At 38.7% G+C, this 18,626-nt stretch overlaps 1 protein-coding gene across 2 annotated transcripts in view; it reads left to right on the plus strand.

Moving 5' to 3' along the window:
- The window catches only part of PRRG1 (proline rich and Gla domain 1), a 156,197-nt gene that overhangs the window by 74,202 nt on the left and 63,369 nt on the right, over positions 1-18,626 (plus strand). For both annotated transcript variants that reach the window (XM_032426515.1, XM_032426514.1), the window contains exon 3: positions 11,347-11,507. In XM_032426515.1, the coding sequence (XP_032282406.1) occupies positions 11,347-11,507 (161 nt within the window). The remainder of the gene's footprint in view (positions 1-11,346; positions 11,508-18,626) is intronic.

Consider the following 18,626-nt stretch of genomic DNA (forward strand, 5'->3'; position numbering starts at 1 on the left):
AGCAGCCATAGGCCGAAAGAAGCACCTAATAATTATTCCATTTAGTAAGTAATTAGGTCCAAACAACTTAAGTATTTCTATCCTGACAGCTTAGTAGCCATTTGAAAAAGTAATATACCTAAATTCAAAGAAAGTAATATTTTTATTTAAATATTAAATAGTCCTGCATAGGATGTGTGTTCCTGTTGGGTACTACCCAACTTCTCAAACCTTGGAATCAAATTGGATACTGCCACCTCCATTTCCTGTTCCATATTGATTTTTCACACAGCATATTTTTTTAATCACAGCTGAAAATCCAACTTCACGAAGGAAATGAGTATAGAACTATCTAATGATGAAACCATTAACTACCTTAAGCTGGTAATTTGTGGGCCAGCCGATGTTGAGTATCAATGCATTTCCTTCAAAAATATAAAATATCTGCACATTCTCCATGAATTTGCTGCAGCACCCTAGGGGCCCTTGGTACACACTTTGGGTACCAATCTGCTAGTTCCTTGCCAGGCCAAAAAGCATCTAGCTATGCCCTCTTCCCCAAAACAGTATGTGTCTAGCTACTCCACCTCTCCATAACTATTAGGGGAAATGAGATGGTTCTTTTAGAACTAAAAATGTTGCTCCAAAGGGAGCACAAATAGAAGTATTCTACACATTTCAAAAGATAGTTTCTCTTGCTAAAAAAGGATATGTAAGTGCTGTAAATTACTTTACTGTTGTATTTGTTTCATAATCATATATTAAGTTTGCAGTGCTACTTTATAATTAGAGCACAGTCCATGGTTTCCCAGGTTCTAGTCACTTTCAAGTTCCTCCCATTCTGCCTTTTCATTCATTCTGCACTTACTGAATCCTATTCTTTTTTTTTTTTTTTAAGAGTTTATTTATTTATTTGACAGAGAGAGACACAGTGAGAGAGAGAAAGAGCACAAGCAGGGGGAGTGGGAGAGGGAGAAGCAGGCTTCCCGCCGAGCAGGGAACCCGATGCGGGTCTCTATCCCAGGACCCTGGGATCATTACCTGAGCTGAAGGCAGACGCTTAACGACTGAGCCACCCAGGCGCCCCACTGAATCCTATTCTTACCAAGTTCTTTATCAGGTGTTATGAAAGACAGGTTGGATCAAAATATTAATAATATATGGACCTCTGCCCTCAGGAAGCTTACAGGCTTCAGGGGGAACCAGATAGGCATACCAGAAATTATAATACAGCTTAATTAATTGCTGTAATTGAGGTATTCACAAATACTGAGAGTCTATAGCACCTCTGTCTAATGAAGTGGGTAGTAGAATCTGGGGAAAATTTTTACAGGCTGTTACATCTGAGTGGAATAGGAGTTCACTAGGCAGAGGAAATATTAGGTACAAAATTAGAGAGGCATAAAAGAAATGGTGAATGGTAAGATTTGGTTTGACTGAGGGATAAGGTGCATGGTGGGTGTAGTGGCCGAAAAAATCACCCAGTAGCCATATCTTTCCTCTCTTTCCCCTTCTTTCCATTCCTATTGCCACCATTCTAATGCATGACCTCATTATTTCTTAATCTGGTCTGTTGTAAGTAGCCTTTTACCTAGCCTTTATCCCTCCATTTTGTCTTCATCCCACCTCTAAATCTGTTGTATCTATACATTTTCCTAGGTAATGAAGTAGTAATCTAAAATCCTGAGTGCTATTGAATAGTTTGAATATTGTAGCTTAACATTGAGTGCCTCCATGACATGGCTATTGGCCCCCATTTCCAGTTTCATTTTCCACTCCTCCCATTTTGAATATTATACTCTGGCCCTACTGACCAAGCTCACTGTACCTTATTTATATCCCTTGCTTTATTCAATTCAAAGCCCTCATTCAGTGTTTTGTTTTCCTAGGATGTCTTTCCTCACCACCTTTGCATGTCCTAATCCTACCAATCCTTAAAAGGCCAGCCCAAAAAAACTTTTCAGGAGTCCTCCTCCGAGTTACTTTCCCACCCCCAAACATACACACCCAGTAGAGTTATGCCTGCCTTCTGACCTCGAAGAGCATCCACCATGGTCAGTCTTTCATTAGAGTTCTTTGTGTTTCTTTTATCTTTATTATCTTTTACACTGAAGAACCTTGAGGGCAGAGGCCATCTGCTAGTCATCTTTGTAACTTGTCATGATCTCCTTGTACATAGTCTATATTCAGTAAGTATGTCCTAAGAAAAAGAATTGTGTTCACTTAAAAGAAAAATGTAAATATTTGCAACTTTAAATAGTGGCTTCTTCAGTGAAATCAGACCCAAAGTGAGAGAACTGATTAGATAATTGGAGTAGACATTATTCGGGGGCAGTTCTTAATTTGCAGACCTAATTGTCTGCTGTTTTTCAGCAAATGTTTGTACGTGATTGCACTTGGCTAAAGATTTTTGGCATTATCCTACAATGCATTAAGAAATATATTCTACAACTACATAGTTTGTTTAAGGCAGTAATTTAGGTAGTTACTTGAGCCATTCTCATTTATTTTTATTCTTTTCTTTTGAAGAGAAGGCATAGGTGAGAGCTATTTATTTTGAAATTATGAAAAAGTAGTTACATTTTTAAAATAAATATAATTGGTGGGTGTGTATGTATCAGTCCTAGATTTTAAATATTTTTATTAGTAAGGGTGTTTTCTAACTGAATCTAAAGAAAACAGTTTAGGTTTTTCTTTATTTCCTTAATGAGAGAAGTACATGTTTCAGTAACACCTCAATGTTGTATTCTCAAAATAAATTTACATCCTGTATACTTGTCATATCATTTACTCTCTGATGCAGGCATACAAATGATTCCAGATAGCTGTGGCTGACTCACACCCTTTGATGAGAAGGAAGCAGAGGAAAGTGATCAACTTTAGTTAAACATCACTGCCTTAGTTTTTGAAGTCCAAATATAAGCCCTTGCATCTTGGGAAGTGCCCAGTGTTTTAGGAAAAGGTAGTCTGATCTTATCCTATAGGTCCAGGCTGCTATCTTCCTCTTTATTTTGTTTCCACATTGAAAAACTCCTAATTCTGGTATCATCCATTAGATTTCCAAATTGCTTTGATGAGGACCTGACACAACTTCCTGTTCCCTAACATATGGCAGACGTAACTAATCTATAACAATATCATTCCTACTGGTCAGATTCTTACTACGGGTGGTATCTTTTACTTTTTTGATTTAAAAAAAAATTTATTTTTTAGTTTAAATTCAAGTTAGTTAACATATAGTATAGTATTGGTTTCATGAGTAGAATTTAGTGATTCATCACTTACGTATAACACTCAGTGCTCATCCCGACAAGTGCCCTCCCCCTCCCCTCCTCCCCTCCAGCAACCCTCAATTTTTTTCCTCTATATTTAAGCATCTCTTATGGTTTTCCTCCCTCTCTCTTTTTATCTTACATTATTTTTCCTTCCCTTCCCCTGTGTTCATCTGTTTTGTTTCTTAAAACCCACATATGAGTGAAATCATGGTATTTGTCTTTCTCTGACTGACTTATTTTGCTTAGCATAATACCCTCCAGTTCTATCCACGTCGATGTAAATAGCACGATTTCATTCTTTTTGATGGCTGAGTAATATTCCGTTGTGTATATATATGTATATACCACCTCTAATTTATCCATTCATCTGTCACTAGACATCTGGGCTCTTTCCATAGTTTGGCTCTTATGGACATTGCTGCTATAAACATATGCCCCTTCTAAACCCTATGTTTGTATCCTATGTTTGTATCCTTTAGATAAATACCAAGTAGTGCAATTGCTTGGTCTTAGGGTAGCTCTATATTTAATTTTTTGAGGAATCTCCATACTGTTTTTTGGAGTAGTTGTACCAGTTTGCATTCCCACCAACAGTGTAAAAGGGTTCCCCTTTCTCTGCATCCTTGCCAACATTTGTTGTTTCCTGTCTTGTTCATTTTAACCATTCCAACTGGTGTGACGTGGTATCTCATTGTGGCTTTCATTTGTATTTCCCTGATGCTGAGTGATATTGAGCATTTTTTCATGTGACTGTGAGCCATTTATATGTCTTCTTTGGAGAAATCTCTGTTCATGTCTTCTGCCCATTTCTTGACTGGATTTGTTGTTTTTTGGGGTGTTGAGTTAAATTCTTTATAGATTTTGTATGCTAGACCTTTATTTGATAAGACATTTGCAAACATCTTCTCCGATTCTGTAGGTTGTCTTTTAGTTTTGTCGATTGTTTTCTTTGCTGTGCAAAAGCTTTTTATCCTGATAAAGTCCCAGTAGTTCATTTTTGCTTTTGTTTCCCTTGCCTTTGAAGACATGTCTAGTTAAGAAGTTGCTGTGACTGAGGTCAGAGAAGTTACTGCCTGTTTTCTAACTCCAGGATTTTGATGGATTCCTGTCTCACATTTAGGTCTTTAATCCATTTTGAATTTATTTGTTTATTTATTTTTTAAAGACCTTATTTATTTACTTGACAGACGCAGCGAGAGAGGGAACACAAGCAGGGGGAGTGGGAGAAGCAGGCTTCCTGCCGAGCAGGGAGCCCGATGCGGGGCTTGATCCCAGGACCCCAGGATCATGACCTGAGCCGAAGGCAGACACCCAGTGACTGAGCCACCCGGGCGCCCCTTGAATTTATTTCTTTTCATTTTGATAAGTCTGGGTAGGGGTTTATCAATTTTGTTAATTGTTTCAAAGAGCCAGCTCCTAGTTTCATTGATTTGTTCTGCTTTTTTGATCTCTGTATCATTGATTTCTGCTCTAATCTTTATTATTTCCCTTCTCCTGCTGGTTTTAGACTTTGTTGTTTTTTCCAGCTTCTTTAGGTGTAAGGTTAGGTTGTGTGTTGGAGACTTTTCTTGCTTCCTGAGAAAGGCCTCTATTGCTATATACCTCCTCTTATGACCACCTTTGCTGCATCCTAAAGGTTTTGGATTGTCATGTTTTCATTTTCATTTGCTTCCATATATTTATTTATTTATTCTTTAATTTCCTGGTTAACCCATTCATTCTTTAGTAGGATTTTCTTTAACCTCCATGTATTTGTGGTCTTTCCACATTTTTTCTTGATACGGATATAATATTCGTGATCTAATAGTTTTCTTTCCCTCTTCTTTTCCATTACATAATTTTCCATAATTTTATTTTCTATATCACCTATTCATTCCTCCTCTTCTTCCATTCTTGTTGTGATTTCATTTTTGCAGTTAGTTTTGCATCTCAGTTATAGCATTTTTTATTTCGGCCTGAGTAGTTTTTAGGTCTTTTATCTCTGCAGCCTGTGTTTCCCTGGTGTCTTCTATATTTCTTCCAGGCCCAGCTAGTATTCTTTTTTTTTTTAATTAATTAATTAATTAATTTTTATTTTTCAGAAAAAGTTTTACTCAACCAAAATATGCACTGTTAGCATTAACTGCTCTCCCCAAATAATAAATTTCTCCAAATATTATATATTCATAATATTCAACATTGTTAAAATGTATTCAAATCCTTCAATTATTGTCTCTTTTGGAGAATATTCTCTTAGAGTTCCAAATGATGAAAGAGGTGATAATCTGTTGATAAAAAGTCAGGTGTATGTGATGGATATGGCAAAAGTTTTTGGCCCTATTCAGTTATTCCCTATGGTTGTCTGGGATTTCACCACCTGTAGCGGTCAGATGTTGTCATGGAAAAGTATAGGTCCATCCATGTCTGCTAACCAATGCAGAGTATGTTTAGATCCATTTTTGATACATAATTTCAACTTTTTTTTAAGATTTTATTTATGTATTTGACAGAGTGAGAGGGAGAGAGCACAAGCAGGCAGAGCAGCAGGCAGAGGGAGGGGGAGAAGCAGACTCCCCGCTGAGCAAGGAGCCCGATGTGGGGCTCGATCCCAGGACCCCCAGGATCATGACCTTAGCTGAAGGCAGATGCTTAACCAACTGAGCCACCCAGGTGCCTCCATAATTTCAACTTCTAGACAATAAGATGCTACTGTTAGTTTTGCCTGAGTTAAAAGTAATGAAATACTCTCTTTGCAGACCACCATACAGTTACCAGAACCTTCTTTTTGGTTATAGTGATGGTTTTAACACGTTTGGGAACTTCATCAACATCCAACCATTTTCCAGACCACTTTCATTTTTTGTCAAAGCTTATGATCCTCTTCAGAATAGGTCTCTGCTCTTTCAAATCTTGAGGTATTAGTACATCTCTAATCATCTCAGTTTATGATCACCCGTCAGTTGGTGTGTTACTTACCCACTTGTCCAACTGTCTTACCTTTCCTATTGCAGCCAGGTGTTGAGAAATTGTAGCAGAAACGAAGTCTGGTTCAAGGCCTCAAATTGCTGTTTTGGGGTTAGCTTCTACCATAGTTCTCAATTGATCTTTATTTAAAACAGATTTGGATCTCCCTCCAGCCTCATTTTTCAGACTCATATCCCCAGAATAAAATTTTTCACACCACCACCGTATAGTCCTTTCACTAGCAGAGCCTTCTCCAAAGACAGAATTGATGTTTCTACTTGGTGTGGCTGCACTATGTCCTAGTTTAAATTCACATAAAAACAGTATTCACAAATATTTCAAAGATATGGTACTGTTCACTTTTGTAAAAGGTGATGATTTCTCTGAGTGTTTTACTTCTAGAAGTTTCCTGTTAAGAAATACATAACCACAAGGACAAGATTTACATGCAGCAGGAACCTGTTGGTCACACTAGGTGTATGACTTGGTGACCATCTTCACTTTCTTGTGCAAGTTGAGGACTTGCTCCTCTCTAGCAGCCGTGGCAGCTCGGGCTCCTCTAAGCCCAGCTAGTGTTGTTCTAAATTCTTGTTTAGATACATTGCTTATATCTGTTTGGAGCAAATCCCTGGCTGTGATTTCTTCTTGATCTTTCTTTTGGAAAGATTTCCTCCCATCTTATCATGATGTCTAGGTTTCTGTCTTTTGCATTTTGAAAGCTTGTTATGTTTCCTGTTCCTTAGAGTAGTACTATAATTAAGAAGGGGTCATACACTGTCTAGGGCCTGGTGCTTCAGGAAGTGTTTCCGGTGTATGCTGTGTGCACTCAGCTGTTGTGTTTTGGCTGCTATCTCCCACAGGTCAGTCCTCTGCACAGAGTTCCTCCTTGGTTGCAGTGGGGAGTGTTTGGGCTTTTGTCTAGGTGTGCTTTTATTTGTTTGTTAAGATAAGCCTGATTTAAAAAAAGAAGAGAAGAAGAAGAAGCCTGATCCAAGAAAAGAGTAAAGGAAAAGGAACAAAAAAGCAAACAAACAAAAAACTATAAGCCTGGCTCTAAAGAAAAAGAAAGAAAGAAGGAATAAAGAAAGAAAAGAAGCCTGAGGGCGCCTGGGTGGCTCAGTTGGTTAAGCAACTGCCTTCGGCTCAGGTCATGATCCTGGAGTCCCAGGGTTGCATCCTGTATCGGGCTCCCTGCTCAGCGGGGAGTCTGCTTCTCCCTCTGACCCTACCCCCTCTCGTGCACTCTCTCTCTCACTGTCTCTCTCTCAAATAAATAAATCAAATCTTTAAAAAAAAAAAGAAGCCTGATCCAAAAAATGAAAAAAGTCAATAAACAAAACAACAATTGAACAAAAAACTATAAGCCTGTTTTGAAAGAAAATAAAATAAAGTAAAATAAATTTAAAAAATTTTTAAAATAATTGAAAAAAAGAGTCTGGTCCTATTTCCACCAGAACTGAAGCTGATGCTTTGGAACACTCTGTGATCAGTAGACCTGGTACATGCAGGGGACCTGTGTTGGTCTTCTGAGGGAGAGGCCGGCTGTGCTGGCTCACAGTCAGACCTGCCCTAGTATAGATGCCCTGGCCTGGTGCAGGCGCATGGGGTTTGGTGTAAGCAACTCCAGCCTCCACTGGAAGTGCTGTGTTTTTCTCTCTGAAGTCCAGCCTTGCTGGTGGGGGCGGGGGTGGAAAATGGTGGGGGAATTCACAGCTGCTGCGTTCAGGAGGCCCTCACAGAAAAGTGAACAATCTCCCCTCCTTTGTTCCAGGCTTTTGTCAGATCCCTGCCTTCAACCTGTGTCTGGACCGTCAGCACTGCTGGCACTTCTGTGTTTTATCTCTGGCCAGTGGCTGGGATTCAAAATTCCAAATCTTAAATGACCTGGCAAGGCGCAGACCCACTGCCCTTCCCTGGAGGAGAGCCTTACAGCGCTGCGCCCAGCACCATTCTGCCCCATAAAAACAGTCCCATGGCTGCACAGGTGCCTGGAGTCTATGGTGAAGCGCAGCAAAAAGTTGTCCCCTGCTGTTTAATGGCCGCTGTGTGGCGCCTGGTGGGCCTTTTGTCCTTGGAGAGGCAATATACACTCCTCCAAATGTACTGCAAGGAGGGGAGCATTCTCTCTCACTGTGACCCAGGGGATCCCCACACCACAGTGTTTTGCAGGAACCCTACACGTTGTTCTCTCTCCGCTCTCTCCCTCTCTCCTTGACTTCCGCTCCCTGAAAAGGCCTCCCTCCCCTCTGAGGCACTGCGGCTTTTCTCTCTGTCAGTTCATGTCTCAGAACCTCGCATCTGCCACGTTCTCTTCCTCCAGTTGTGCAGATTGTTTTCTTAATCCTTAGATCGATTTCCTAGTTGTTCAAAATGATTTGATGTTGATCTGGCTATATTCAAGGGACGAGGCAAGCTTGGGGTCCCCCTACCACTCTGCCATCATAACTGTCTGGGTGGTATCTTCTAATTGACCAGATTTGTTGGGCAAATGAGATAAAATCTACTTGCTAGCATATTCTACCTAGACTTCTCAGTATTCTATTACCTTGCCGCCCAGTACAAGAAATACAAATACTGTGTTTGTGGAATGCTCTTGGTAATTTGATTAGGCTGGCATTAGAGAGCTGTGTCCTGCTATACGTTACCTTAGAGTTGCTTAACTTTTTGAATTAGCCTGCTTTCTGGTTACAAGAGTTAGCTGCTTTCCTTGAACCCCTTTTCCATGTAGATGGTATATATGAAAATTATTTCTGAGGAGAATTTAGTTTTTTCTCTTAAAATCTTAAAATAACATTGTTGTTGATTGTTTGGTTTGTTTTCAAGAAAACTGTCCCAAAATCCAGGGGTATCTTAGACTATATTAATATATCTTTTGTGTTTAAAAACAAGGAAGCAGATAGTCCTAATGAGTTTTACACTTGTCAGACCACTCAGAGTAATGCACTGAGTGTAGGACACTGTATTTTATGAGATAAAGATGGTGCAGACTCCTGTCTATTTTATATGGCCACAGATGAATAATCTAGACATGCTTATCCTGGAAAAGAGAAACCTCAGCAGAAATCAGTTACTGTCTTCATGTATTAGGTGGTCTATTTATGGAAGGGAATTGTGTGTCGTTTCAGAGGTCAAAAATAAGACCAACGGCTAGAAGGTTGTTAATTCAGTGAAATGTTCTTTGATAAAGGGCTCTGTAATCAAATAATTATGACAAATGTACGTATCATATTCCTGTTCTGGAAGTTTGCACATATAGATTAAATATATGTTAAGGCCCCTAAAAAGTCATGCAGTAAAAGATCTCGTTAAATTTGTTAATGCCAGAACTGGTTTTCTAAGGAGCTCACATTTAGGTAGTGGTTCTCAAACTGTAGTAGTTAGACCAGCAGCACCAGCATTACCTGGAAACTTATTAGAAATGCATCTTCAGGGCACCTGGGTGGCCCATTCGTTAAGCGTCTGCCTTCGGCTCAGGTCATGATCCCAGGGTCCTGGGATTAAGCCCCGCGTCGGGCTCCCTGCTCAGTGGGAAGCCTGCTTTCTCCCTCTCCCACTCCCCCTGCTTGGGTTCCCTTTCTCGTTGTCTCTCTCTCTGTCAAATAAATAAATAAAATCTTAAAAAAAAAAAAGAAATGCATCTTCTTAGCTCTACCCCAGACCTATAGAATCAGAAACTCTGGGAGCTGGGCCCAGTAACCTCAGTGATAATAAATCCTCAAGGGGATTCCGATGCTGCAACTGTGAGAAGTACTGCTAGAAAATTTCATTTTTTTTTTCCCAACTCAACAGCACCCTTTTCATTTCTTTTGTACTACTTGCCACAATTTTTATTTTTTACAATTTCTTCTAATGATATTCTTTGACTCTTAGCTCATTTTTTTATAGATGGTTATCCTTCTGAGGTATAGAAGGAAGGAAACTCTTATGAAAGGCCTACCATAGTTTTCATCCTAATGTAGGTGCCATCCAGGTGGTATCAATTTGGATACTATAAAGAATCCTAAGTAATGAATCCATATCTTCTGTGAAGTGAAATATTCATTTCTATAATGAAGTAAACCTTAAATTCATTGCTATCGTTGCCATTTTTTTACAAGACCAGTGCTCTAACCCCTGAGCTATGGAGCCTGTTGTCATTTTTTTAAAAGAGCACTTACTGTTTTTCATTTACTTTAAAATGTTCTTTGTAAAATGTAGACTTTTCTTTAACATCTTAAAAGGATCTGTAATGTGCCCTTTCTTATGTTAGAAGTCAATAAAATTAGAGATTTTTCTGATTTCCTTGCATTAGCAGAGATTAAATTCTTGTAGCATTGTATTTATCTATACAAAGAAGTATGAATGACACTTTTAGAAAAATGAAATTGTAGTTTAAAATGAATCTGTATGTAAAATTAAAAATGATTCCCTGTAAGTGTGCCTATAACTAGTGCCTTATTTATTTTATGGGTATCATAAATGTGCATTTTGAGTGTTTATATGAAATGCCTCTATAAGTCATATGGAAGAATTTTCTTTTTCTGTAGGACAGTGAAATTGGGTTGATATATTAAAATATCACAATATATTTAACCTAGGTGTATTTAGGACAAAATTATTAGTGTTCCTTGGACTGAGTTATGGCCAAATTCATCTTAATTTCTTGATACTGTCTTGTCAACTCTTCTTTTCATACAAGTAAGGGTTCCCTGGGTTTATATTACTAGGTCAGTTGGAGCTTTATTTATTTTTATTCAGGGGGACAAAGACTGGTAGTCTGGAGACTGGATTTTGATTTGGTTGCTGGTGTCCAACAGCAGGATGCCTGGAGGCATCCACTTGTAACACCGAGTATAAGTGGTGGAATCATTATTACTATATTTAAATACCGATAGTTGGCAGGAATATGCTAAAGTCTGAATCTAACCAGGAATTATGTCTCTGTCCCTGCCCAGGGCAACTGCTACTGAAAAGACATGCTCATATGAGGAGGAAGACAGCAGAGGTGGTGGTTTGGAGCTAAATGTTACTTTGTTGCTGACTCAGGGGAAGAGGTGTAGGATGTTGGCTATGTTTTCTAAAGAGCACCTAGCAGTTTTCACCTTGTGTATTAAGCTTCTGCATGTTTTTCAAATTATAACTTTATGCTTATGATTTTATATCTTCTTAGTTTTCCTCACAGGAGAAAAAGCCAATTCAGTATTGAAACGCTATCCAAGAGCGAATGGACTTTTTGAAGAGATAAGACAGGGCAACATTGATCGTGAATGCAAAGAAGAAATCTGCACATTTGAAGAAGCAAGAGAAGCTTTTGAAAATACTGAGAAAACTGTAAGTATATTGGCAATTTTTAAGAAACGTTCACAGTTTTGCCTACCTTTTGGATGTATGTTTGCAATCTGCATTCCCAAATTGTGTGCATTGTTATCAGTTACAAATGGATCACAAATTACATTTGTGAAGAACTCTGGAAGTGGCATCTAACTAAGAATACTCTGTGGATAGGAGAGCCAGGTTCACTTCCCCGTCTTTGAGGGCCCTGTTTCCACGGGACTCTGCTGAGCCGAGATTGATCATCCTAGCAAGGGGAAAGCACTTGTTTCACAGGAGGCTCTGATGGGGAAAGTTATAAATACCATCACCTTACTCTGCCTCATCAGTGAGAAAGTGTGGAGGAACCTGATATTGACACTTTTAAAATCGTTTACTTCTTGTACAAAAGACATATCCGTATTTGAACTCTCCTCCCCACTCTAAGAATACTCCTTACCTCTCTTTACTCTAGATGGCAAGCCATTCAAGGAGAGCAGGGTTGGGAAAGCAAAAGGCAGTGGTATAAATTCTGTGGAACTGCTCTGCAGTTGGAGATGACATTACCAGGGGTAGCCATTATAGAAAGTTCCATTTCTGTGCACCGACCATGGAAATAACACTAGGTGCTAAACAAGTGATGTCAGATGTGCTTGGAGGGATATCAGTTATGTCTCAGAAGTAGCAGATAGAGAAGTTTTAAAGAAAGGGGTTTGTTTGTTTGCTTTTAAAGATTTATTCATTTATTAGAGAGAGAGACTGTGAGTGGGGCGAGGGGCAGAGGGAGAATCTCAAGCAGACTCCCCGCTGATCATGGAGCCCAACACAGGGTTTGATCCCACAACTCATGAGATCATGACCTGAGCTGAAATCACAAGTCGGATGCTTAACCCACTGAGCCACCCAGGCGCCCCAGAGAAAGGGGTTCTGATCTTTTGTTAGATAGAAAAGGAGCCAGAAGTTAAGAGGAAGGAGCTCAAGGAGAGATGATGAGGGAAGCATCACAAAGTCAGTGTATAAATTGATAAGCTGTGAGCATCAGTTTTTATATTTTTATTTTTTTTTATTGAAATATAATTGACATACTGTATTAGTTTCAGGTATATAACATATCAGTTGGACAATTGCATACATTACTTAATGGTGTAGTCATCTTCTGTCACCATCCAATGTTATTACAATATTATTGGCTGTATTCCCTCTGCTCTACTTTTCGTCACTGTGATTTAGTTTATAACTGGAAGTTCGTACCTCTTAATCCCTTTTATCTATTTTGCCCATCCCCCATCTACCTCCCCTCTGGCAATCATCAGTTTGTTGTCTGTATTTAAGGATCTGTTTGTTTGTTTTTTAGATTCCACATAAAAGTGAAATCATATAGTATTTGTCTTTCTCACTTAGCATAATATCCTCTAGGCCTGTTCATGTTGTTGCAGATGACAAGATCTCATTCTGTTTTATGGCTGAGCAGTATTCTACTGTGTGTGTGTGTGTGTGTACACCATATCTTCTTTATCTGTTTATCCTTGGACACATAGGTTGCTTCTGTATCTTGGCTATTGTAAATAATGTTACAGTAAACATCTGCGTGCATGTATCTTTTTGAATTAGTGTTTTTGTGTTCTTTGGATAAATACCCAGTAGTGGAATTACTGGGTCATATGATATTTCTTGTTTAATTTTTTTTTAAAGATTTTATTTGAGAGAGAGAGAGAGAGTACAAGTGGGGGAAGGGGTGGAGACAGAGGGAGAGGGAGAAGCAGACTCCCCACTGAGCAGGGAGCACGACGTGGGGCTCCATCCCAGGACCCTGAGATCACGACCTGAGCCAAAGGCAGATGCTTAATCAACTGAGCCTGGTTTTAATTTTTTGAGGAGCCTCTATTGTTTTCCACAGTGGTTGCACCAATTTACATTCCCACCAACAGTGCATGAGGCTTCCTTCTCTCCACATCTTTGTCAAAACATTATTTCTTGTCTTTTTGATACTAGCCAATGTGACAGGTGTGAGGTGATAGCTCATTGTGGTTCGGATTTGCATTTCCCTCATGATGAGTCATGTTGGGCATCTTTTCATGTGTCTGTTGCCTATCTGTAGGTCTTTTTTGGCAAAATGCCTTTTCAGGTTCTCAGCCCACTTTTAAAATTTGATTGTGTTTGTTTAAAGTGGTTTTTATTTTTTTATTTGTTTTAAATCAAATTTATTTATTTTTTTAGAGACAGAGAGCACGAGTGGGGGGAGGGGCAGAGTGAGAAGGAGAGAATCTCAAGCAGACTCCTCACTGAGTGAGGAGCCTGACTCAGGGCACGATCTCACGACCTTGAGATCATGACCTGAGCCAAAATCAAGAGCCGGATGTTTAACCGACTGAGCCACCCAGATGCCCCTAAAGTGTTTTTTAAATCTTAAATCCCACAGTTAAAAATGAAAAAAAAAAATCATCTACAGTCCCATCGTGCAATCACAAAGCACTGTTGGCCTTTTAGTTTCTTTCCAGCTTTTTTGCTGTGCACCTGCTTAGTCCTTATTTTATTTTACACATTTATATTTTTCTTATGAAATTAATATATGGTCATTATAGAGAAATTTAAACTATAGTAAAACATGAAATGAATAAAATCATTTCAATTTTTAGCACCATCAGTTTTTAGATTTTGGTATATATTATTCTGGCCTATTTTTAATACATAGATAATTTTTAAATAACAGTAAGATGGTAATATAAATAGTGCTTTATAGCATGCAGCTTTTAATAAAAACAGGTTAAAACAAGCAAAGCTTAGTTTTTGCTATTACTTTTTTTCAAAAAATACAAATTTTAGATATTCTACCATCATTTTCATAAAGCTAATGACTTTTCATCCTGCTTTATCATTCTTCTTTAATGGAAAGGTAAGAACTTTAGTGGAAAGATACTTTGAAATTATGTAAATCTTCTATTCTTCATCAGACTATTACCCACTAGTTTTAACATCTTCTGTTTATGATTCTTGACTGAATCAGTTATAGTTGCTAAATGATGATTTCTAACGCCATCATATGTACATTTGTTGTTTGGCATTCAGGAAAGTTCTAGGGCAGGAACTTTCCCATTATCTATCTATCTATCTATCTATCTATCTATCTATCTATCTATCTTTTAGTACAGACTCAAAGATTACTTTATATCAATGAATTGTAATCCCTTACTGTCAATGTTTTGATCAAATTGTCCCAAATTTGGCTAATGGAAGTTTCTTTAACTTCAAACTGGCTTCTGTGTCTTTTTGACATTATCATTTTATTTATTTGTTTATTTGAGAGAGAGCGCACATGCACGTGCACACAGGTGGGGGGAGAGGCAGAGGGAGAGGGAGTGAGAGAATCTTATGCAGGCTGCATGCCCAGCAAGAAGCCTGACTTGGGGCTTGATCTCACAACGCTGAGACTGTGACCTGAGCTGAAATCGAGTCGGATGCTTAACCCACTGAGCCACTCAGGCACCCCTGCTTATGGGTTTTTTTAAATGCAAATTTTTTTTTAGGTGGGCTCCACACCCAATGTGGGGTTTGAAATTTCGACCCTGGGATCAGGAGTCAGATGCTCTACCGACTGAGCCACCCAGGTGTCCCTGCAGTTGTTTTTTTAATTTTCATTGTAGCCATAAATTAAACATATTTTATTGAATGTGGATTTTTGATCATAGTAGAAAATCTTCTTCTACACCGTATTAGAGAGCAATTCACATAGTTTCTTCTAATATACTTGAGCTTTTACATTTAGATCTCTGATTGACTCACTAGTTTATTCTTGAGTATGGTGTGAGTTATGGATATGATTTTTTTTCACATGGCTATAGAGTTGTCCAAAGACCATTTCTTATAAAATCCCTCTTTGCTTCAGTGATTTTAGTTACCTGTATGCATCTCAGTGCTTCTATGTATCCGTTCCTGCCCACAGAGATAGGATGCTGCATTTCAGCAGTCTTTGAAGCAAATAGAAGAAGAAACTCCTTCAGCAATTGCTTAAGCAGTTCTCTGCCCTCCCCAGCATCACCTTTTCTTCTCTGTAGATTCATTCTCATTAGTCTACACACCTTTAAAAAGAACTCTCTTCACCCCTCATCCCACTCCAACAACTACCTCACGTCTTGAAACTCTGTTCTGTCTGTACTCAACTCCCCTGGTGAGGTTTCCTAGTGTCATGGTTTGAAATGCTAACGACTCCCAAATTTTTATCCTGGAGGGCCACCCTGCACTGCAGAGCTACGTGACTCACTGCTTACTCAGCATCTCCTCTTGGAATTGAATATGTTTTTTAAACTCAACATAAAAAATTCATGTCCCTTCCCCCCAAATCTGCTTCTACCACAGCCCCTCTGATCTGAGTGAGTGGTAACTCTATCCATCTCTTTGCTAAGCCCCCAAACCTTGTTGTTATCCCTGACTTTTCTCTTTGTTTCATATGCGCATCCCATCTGCCGATAGTGTTGGTTCTAATATGAAAATACATTCAGAATCTAACCACCTTTCACATCTCTCTACCTGTTAACACTTCACATCCAAGCCACCATCACTCTCTTATCTGTATGATTTCTTACCCCCCTCCCCATAGTTGATTCTCAAAACAGCAGGCCAGAGTGATCCTTTAAAGTGTCTTCTCTGTAATGTCTTCCTCACTTAACATCAGAGTGCTCGGAATCACCCACAAGGCACTATACTGGCAGTCCCAGGCCCTCTCCTCTCCACTCCTTCGCATCTCCTCTGCCGCTTTGCCTCTCGTTCACTTTGCTGTGGCTTTCTTGTGACTCCTTAGAAATACACAGTGCACGTCCTGCCGGTGTAGTCACAGTGCATGACTTCAGCGCTTTGCTTTTCCAGACAGATATGTCTGAGCTCCCTCACCACTCTGAGGTCAAGTTCACTTTCTCAGCAAGAACGAATCTTACCTTAACTTGTAACCTCTTGCCCCTTCTCTGAATTATTTTTCTTTCCAGCACTTCTCACCATCTGACATCTGTTAATTTTATTTATTGTTGCTCTCCCTTGAGAACTATTAGCTCTACGACAGCTGCATTGCTTGGTCATAGCTACGGTCCTTAGCATATAAAACAGTGCTGGCACATAATAGGAATTAATTAAATATTTGATGCATGAATGAAGAATGAACGACTGGATTGGCATATTATGAGGTACGTTTATTTTATAGGAAGTAGTGATTTAAAACTTATTCACAAATTAGATGATAGATGTGGACTTAATTTTAAAAACTTTTTTATTATACTGGTATTAGGTTCCTTTCCTTTATGGTTTAGAGCTTGTCATCTGAGTTAGTTTATGTCGTTAAAACCATACCATTCACAGTAAGGTGTGCCCAAAGTCTTTTGGTTTAATAAGTGTAATAGAAATAGCATTCTGATCCCTGATCTGTTTCAGACTAGTGTTTGTTATATGTTAAGAAGGATCTGCTCTGTGTTAAGAAGTACTGAACAATGCAGTTTCATCTTTGAAGTTCATGACTGATTAATTCTGGCAGTGAAGAAAATGATTGACTTTTGGGATTTGCTTTCTATACTTAGACTACTTATTAACTATCTTTTTGTTTACTAAAATTTATCGCTCAGGTTTATTCGTACATATTTTCATCATCCCCCAGTCTGAACTGTGTTAATTTAGAAGTATGCTTTCAGTAGGATGGGTTGGGGTTTGTTTTTTTTTTTTTTGTAATTTTTTACCTAATTGGAACACAAGTCTAATTATAACATATAGTGGAAGAAAACGTAGTTCATGGTTCTCATTCTCATCATGTAGAAATTTGGTCAGATTTAATCAGATTTATCTGCTAAGTACCTGCTATATAACAGACATGGGACATAAAACAGTGAATAAGCTGACCCTCCATCATGGCATTTGAGATATGATAGAGACAACATACATACACACAGAATCTCACATACACAGTAGTTACCAGAATTCCGTGTCACAATCCTCTGCCTTGAGAATGACCAGTGGACCTGATTTGGTGTCTCAACTCTGCCACCTACTGACTGTATTGCTTTGTGCAAACATTTTACCTTTCTAGGCATCAATTTCTGTATCTTTTAAAAAGTAGAAATTATACCTACAGCATTAGGTTTGAGGCTGTGCACTTAGCTTAGTGCTTGGCATAGAGGATGCTCTCAATAAATAAATTCTGTTCTGGTTTTTAGGTGCTCCATTACAGTCACTTTATTTAGGAATCATTATTTGATCTCTTCCGTTATTTTCTTTTTTCCTGTCTATTGGCGCATCAGGGTGCTTTGCATGTTAGAATTTTAAATTTTGAACTAACATGAATAAAATATAAGTAATTTTTTAAAGCAGCTATTTCAGAACTTTTCTTCACGTATTCTAGTTTATTTGTGCTTGACTTTTCAAAATGGTTGTCCTCAAACTTTACTAGATTGCATAAGAATCAGGTTGGCTACTTGTCAGAACTGCATAGTTCCACTTAGCATCTAGATCTGGGTTTCTAATACTATTCGACAGTAAAAGGAACCATGACTATTTAGGGAAATGGCTGATTCTAGGGCTGGGGCAGGGAGAATACAAGATGAACTGGAGTATACTGTAGTACTAGAAAGTGAGGAAGTACTAAAAACAAAGAATGGGAGCATGTCACCGGGACACAGGAGCCAACCTGAAGGAGGTCTCAGTGGTCAAAGCTGGAACAATTTGAGTCACAGAATAAGTAATGCAGTATTGGATTATAACCCAAAGCATACAATAAATACACATGTGTCCACAATGATATGAATGAATGAATGAAAAATAAATAGCTGAGAAAAATATACAGTACACAAGAATTCCAATTTATATATGCAGATACTCCCCTTTCCAGGAGGCGGAACTTAATTCTCGGCCTTTCTGGTGTGTGGTTTGGACTTAATGATCTGCTCCCAAAGAATAGAGTATGGGTAGTGCTGGGAAATAACTTTACCATGGTGAAACCTGGCAAACACTGCCTTGACCATGTGATCAAGGTTAGTATCATCAGTGATAAGTCATATATAGCATGTGATGAGAAGGGACTTCACTTCTGTGGAGTTTTCCCCCCAGTGCATAACCCCGGTGGGATCATGAGAAAATTACCAAAGACATCCAAATTGAGAGACATTGTAC

This window comes from Phoca vitulina, unplaced genomic scaffold (assembly GCF_004348235.1).
Source record: "Phoca vitulina isolate PV1807 unplaced genomic scaffold, GSC_HSeal_1.0 scaffold35, whole genome shotgun sequence".
NCBI classification, from domain to species: domain Eukaryota; kingdom Metazoa; phylum Chordata; class Mammalia; order Carnivora; family Phocidae; genus Phoca; species Phoca vitulina.